At 43.0% G+C, this 6,052-nt stretch overlaps 1 protein-coding gene across 4 annotated transcripts; it reads left to right on the plus strand.

Annotated features, from left to right (window-relative positions):
• The first annotated feature begins 265 nt into the window (after positions 1 to 265).
• Positions 266 to 5,459, plus strand: LOC137369861 (actin, cytoplasmic 2). 4 transcript variants are annotated; one of them, XM_068031500.1, is made up of 3 exons: positions 278 to 391; positions 4,455 to 4,939; positions 5,132 to 5,459. In XM_068031500.1, the coding sequence occupies exons 1-3, from the start codon at positions 314 to 316 to the stop codon at positions 5,457 to 5,459; spliced, it is 891 nt and encodes a 296-aa protein (XP_067887601.1). In that variant the 5' UTR covers positions 278 to 313. The 4 variants fall into 4 exon arrangements, with proteins under 4 accessions (XP_067887598.1, XP_067887599.1, XP_067887601.1 ...); XM_068031499.1 differs by adding an exon at positions 2,721 to 2,741 and having other exon boundaries at positions 293 to 391; positions 4,479 to 5,459; XM_068031497.1 differs by having other exon boundaries at positions 266 to 391; positions 4,455 to 5,459.
• The last annotated feature ends 593 nt before the right edge of the window (positions 5,460 to 6,052 follow it).

Consider the following 6,052-nt stretch of genomic DNA (forward strand, 5'->3'; position numbering starts at 1 on the left):
TTTTTTTAGCTCCACCCCTATGCCTACCTCATGTGATATGGATGAGCTGAACCTGGTGCAGTATAAAGAACAGTGAACGAGGTAAGGAACATATGAATAATCTTAATCACTGAATGTTGTAATATAAGAGGGGTTGTGCTAGGTTTATCCTTGAAGGTAAAATTTGCTGATGAACTTACTGCAAGAATATGGTTTGCTTTTTCGGTTCATGAAGTGTTGTGATTTTCTTTTTCTCTCTGCAGTGATTTCTAGCAGGTTCTGAGCCATGGGGGATGATGAGATTGCAGCTCTGGTTGTGGATAATGGATCTGGGATGTGTAAGGCTGGGTTTGCAGGGGATGATGCTCCTCGAGCTGTGTTTCCCTCCATCGTGGGGAGGCCTCGACACCAGGTAAAAACATTCACTTTAATTAAACTGTTCAAAGTAAAATGTTAAGGGAGATCTTTAAATTTTGGGTTATACTACAGGGATGTGAGTTGAAGGTCAAAAGACTTCTGGGCATGACTGATCTCCCTCTCCTTTCTATGATGTGTGAAGGATATGGGTTAAGTTGCTAGTTTAACAATCCAGATGCCTGGACTCTAGAAAATGAGTTCAAATCCCACCATGGTAAAGAATCGGAATTTTTTTTTCAAACTTAAACTAAAAGCTGTTTAGAAAACCGGTTGGGTTTTTGCAGCAAATAATTTCCTTGAGGAAAAAAATCTATCTTTACCCAATGTAGCCAATGTTGAACTCCAGTTTCTCACTCAATGTGGGTAACTCTTAACTGCTCTCTGAACTGGCCTATCAAGTCACATATCTAGAATCAAGGCGACTGAGGATGGGCAATAAATGTTGGCCTTGCCAATGACACTGCATCCTGTTCTTGGTGGGTGAGAAGGAGGGGAGCGAAATGGTAAATCGGGCTGTGTGGACTGCAATTGGGTTGTGATGAAACTGATCACTAAGCTGTATCCTGTTGTCTATGATTAACCCATGATTAGCTCCACATTACAGGAGCAAGAGAGATTTGTAAAGGGACATCATCTCTTTTGAGGAGAGCGTGGTGAAGGAAGAAAAGAAGCCAAAAATTCTATTCTGATACGGTTTGCAAGTAACTACTTTTGATAGAAAGTCAGCCATTTTAAAAACCTGCATCCATAGAATGTTGCTGTTTGTTATTTTAACAAGTGACTTTGAATTACAGTGGTTACAAAAGAAACCCTGTGCTATAAAACAAAAATGTGTTTTCCTTTATTTTTTTTTGGGAGGGATATAAAGAGTCAAAATTTCTATTGGCTGGACAGAATTGCCCAAGAGACTCTAATTGTGAACATCACTCCCTGTCTACAAATTAATACATCAATTTTATTGAGAAATAAATATTCTTAGCACCCACTCAGTTTTAATTCTATTATGTTCTCTCTTCCTATGTGCTTGAAAGCATTCAGTCTGATAAATGATGGAATGCACAGTTAACCTGTTTCTGCCTGTTCTCTAGAGCTGAAAGGAAATTTTACAAACTAGCCTCCAGAGAAGGAACAGGGTCGTGTGGTAGCTGTTACTAGACTAGTGATTCCGATGCCTGGGTTAAGAATCCAGGCAATGAGTTCAAATCCCATCATTCAGGTTAACAATCTGGTATCAGTAAAAGTGACCCTGAAGCTCTCTGCCAATTGGTGAACCAAATGTCCTTGTTTCTAGGGACGAAAATGCTAATCTGGGCTATAGCACTCTGGCCCCACACTGACATGGTTGGTTCTTAATTGGGTCTCGGAAGTGCCGAGGAAGGAATTCAGTTGTATTAAGAAAGACCACCAGCTCTTCTTGCTTAACTAGGGATAAGCAACTAATGCCAGCTTCTGCCTGCAATGCCCACATCCTGAGAATCAATTGTAAATAAGTGTATGAGGAAAATTTTAACACTGAGCTCATGCTCTTTAGTTGAGTGCAGCCTACCTTTCTGTCACATCCCTTCAAAAGGACACAGCACCTCTCCCTTGTGACAAAGAGCCCCCAGTGGCATTGCCACTTTTTTATTCCTTGCCTTCCATGCCATTGGGAGTAGCTTATTTTATCCCAGTTCAATGATTAAGGCTTCTATGTCAAAACATTCAAACCCGGGGGAGGGGAGCAGTTTTCTTGGCTTGAGTGGTTGAATTCTTGTTTGTGTCAGTAGTGAGTTCAAGCCCCTCTCCAGAGATTTGAGCATGTAATTTAGACTGACACTTAGTGGAGTGCTGCACTGTCAAAGGTGTCATTCTTTGAATGAGACAAACTGAGGCCCCATGTGCAATTTTGGGTGGATGTACGACCCCCTGGCACTCTTCAAAGAGCAGGGGAGTTTTCCTGGTGTCCTGACTAATACATATCCCTCAACCAATACCTGAAACTAATTATAAATTTCATCCAATTGAATTGATTGCTCGGCCACTTCAGGGCGGCACAGTGGCGCAGTGGTTAGCACCGCAGCCTCACAGTTCCAGCAACCCGGGTTCAATTCTGGGTACTGCCTGTGTGGAGTTTGCAAGTTCTCCCTGTGTCTGCGTGGGTTTTCTCTGGGTGCCCCGGTTTCCTCCCACATGCCAAAGACTTGCAGGTTGATAGGTTAATTGGCCATTATAAATTGCCCCTAGTATAGGTAGGTGGTAGGGGAATATAGGAACAGGTGGGGATGTGGTAGGAATATGGAATTAGTGTAGGATTAGTATAAATGGGTGTTTGATGGTCGGCACAGACTCGGTGGGCCGAAGGGCCTGTTTCAGCGCTGTATCTCTAAATAAATAAATAAATTGAGAACCAGACAAGTTAGTCTTGGACTAGTTATGTAAGCCAGATCAGCATTTTTCCCTTAGAAAAAAAGACATTGGCAGAGAGCTTCAGGGTTACTGGTCACTTTTTTTATTGGTGGGACCTTTCTGTATCTCTTCGCTACTTCCCAATCAACATCATACTCCATACAACCATACGAATTAGGAGCAGAAGTAGGCCATTGAGTCCATCGAGCCTGCTCCACCATTTCATAAGATCATGGCTGATCTGTTTTTGTCTCAAAATTCACACTCCCATCTACCCCCGATAATCTTTGATTCCCTTGCCTAACAAGAATCTATCAACCTCCACCTTAAAAATATTCAATGACCCCGCCTCCACCACCTTCTGAGGCAGAGAATTCCAAAGTCGCACAACCCTCAGAGAAATAATTTCACCTTGTCTCTGTCCTAAAAGGGTGACCTCTAATTTTAAAACAGTGCCCCCTAGTTCTGAACTCCCCCACAAGAGGAAACATCCTTTCCACATCCACCTTGTCAAGACTGTTCAGGATCTTATATACTTCAATCAAGTCTCCCCTCACTCTTCTAAACTCCAGTGAAAACAAGCCCAGTCTGTCCAACCTTTCCTCATAAGACAATCCGATCATTCCAGGTATAAATCTAGTAAACCTCCTCTGAACCGCCTCCAACACATTAACATCCTTCCTTAAATAAGGAGACCAAAACTGCACACAGTATTCAAGATGTGGTCTCACCAATGCCCTGTAGAACTGAAGCATAACATCCTTACTTTTATTTTCAATTCCTCTCGTAATAAAGGATAGCATTCTATTCGCCTTCTTTATTATTTACTGTACCTCCATACTAACCTTTTGTGCCTCATGCACTAGAACACCTAAATCCCTCTGCACCTCGGAATTTTCCAGTCGTTCCCCATTTAAGAAATACTCTGATTTTTTATTCCTCCTGCCAAAGTGAACACCTTCACATTTTCCCCACATTATACTCCATCTGCCAGACTTTTGCCCACTCACTCAACCTATCTATATTGGTCTGCAACCTCCTTACTTCCTCTTCACAACATACTTTCTTACCTATAGATGTAAAGTATTTGATAAGAGAACCAAAAGTGACATGAGGAAAAAAAATTTCACGCAGTGAGTGCTTAAGGTCTGGAATGTGTTGCCTGAGAATGTGGTGGAGGCAGGTTCAATTGAAGTATTCAAAAGACAATTAGACAGTTATATGAAAAGGAAGAATGTGCAGGGTTATGGGGAGAAGGCAGGAGAATGGAAGTGAGGGAGTTCCTCCCACTAATGATTTCTTTCCCCTACTGTTCCTCATCTCCAACCAAACCGATTCTACATCCTGATCTCCTGAACCAAGGTCATCTCTAACTATTGCCGCAATGCCCTCCTTGATTAACAGTGCTACCCCTCCACCTTTACCTTGCTTCCTATTCTTCTTGAATGTCATATACACCTCAATATTCAGGACCCAATCCTTGTCATCCTGCAACCATGTCTCCATAATGGCTATCAGATCATATTTATTTACTTCAATTTGCGCAATCAGTTCGTCTACTTTGTTATGAATGCTACGTGCATTCAGATACAGAGCTTTTAGTTTTGTACTCTGATTTCATTTAATATTTAAAATTCCAGCTTTACTCATTGACCTTTTTTTCCTAATTCCAGGGTGTCATGGTGGGAATGGGTCAGAAAGACAGTTATGTCGGTGATGAAGCCCAGAGCAAGAGGGGGATTCTAACCCTGAAGTACCCAATTGAACATGGAATTGTGACCAACTGGGATGACATGGAGAAGATCTGGCATCACACCTTCTACAATGAGCTGCGAGTTGCACCAGAGGAACATCCTGTTCTCCTCACAGAGGCACCTCTCAACCCCAAAGCCAACCGGGAGAAGATGACCCAGATAATGTTTGAGACTTTTAACACACCAGCTATGTATGTCTCCATTCAAGCTGTGCTGTCCTTGTATGCCTCTGGCCGCACTACAGGTATTGTAATGGACTCTGGTGATGGTGTTACCCACACCGTGCCCATCTATGAGGGGTATGCCTTGCCCCATGCCATTCTGCGGCTAGATCTGGCTGGCAGGGACCTTACTGATTACCTGATGAAGATAATGACAGAACGTGGGTACTCGTTCACTACCACAGCTGAGAGGGAGATTGTACGTGATGTCAAGGAGAAGCTGTGCTATGTGGCTCTTGATTTTGAGACTGAGATGGTCATGGCTGCCTCCTCTTCATCCCTAGAGAAAAGCTATGAGCTACCTGATGGTCAAGTCATCACCATTGGCAATGAGCGTTTCAGATGCCCAGAGGCTCTCTTCCAACCTTCTTTCCTAGGAATGGAAACAACTGGGATCCATGAGACCACCTTCAACAGCATCATGAAATGTGACATAGACATCAGGAAGGATCTGTATGCCAATACTGTCCTGTCTGGTGGATCCACCATGTACCCAGGTATTGCTGATCGAATGCAGAAGGAAATTACAGCCTTGGCTCCCAGCACAATGAAGATTAAAATCATTGCTCCACCTGAAAGGAAATATTCAGTGTGGATCGGTGGCTCCATCTTGGCTTCTCTCTCCACCTTCCAGCAAATGTGGATCACCAAGCAAGAGTATGATGAGTCAGGGCCCTCCATCGTCCATCGCAAGTGCTTCTGATCTGTGATTTTGTTTGAAATGTCAAGCACCCAGGCCATTGTCTAAGTAGAATATTGCCTTAAAACATTTTTTTAAACTGCCATTTTTCTTTGGTTATGCTGTTTTTAAAGGATAGATTCCTGTTGGCAGGGTGTTCAGTTATATATACATAGCCATTTATAGCATGGAAGGAGGCCATTCGGCCCATAGTCCATACTAACTCTCCATGAAGCTCTTCAGTCAGTCCCATTCCCCAGCTCTTTTCTTTTCCCCATAGCCCTGCAAGTCTATTTCTCTCAAGTGGCCATCCAACCTCCTCTTGAAGTCAGTGATTGTCTCCACTTCCTCCACCCTTGTGCGCAGCGAGTTCCAGGTCATTACCACCCAATGCATTAAAGTTCTTCTTCATAGTCCCCTGCATCTTTTGCCCAAAACTTTCAATCTGTGTCCCCTAGTCCTTGTACCATTAGCTAAGGGGAACAGTGTTTCCTTGTCTAACTTATCTAAGCCTGTATAATCTTGAACACTTTATCTCCCCTCAATTTCCTTTTGTTCTAAGCAGAACAAACCCAGCTTTTCCAACCTAGCCTCGTAACTATCCTCTATCCCTGGAA

The sequence above is a fragment of the Heterodontus francisci genome, chromosome 5 (assembly GCF_036365525.1).
Source record: "Heterodontus francisci isolate sHetFra1 chromosome 5, sHetFra1.hap1, whole genome shotgun sequence".
NCBI lineage: Eukaryota > Metazoa > Chordata > Chondrichthyes > Heterodontiformes > Heterodontidae > Heterodontus > Heterodontus francisci.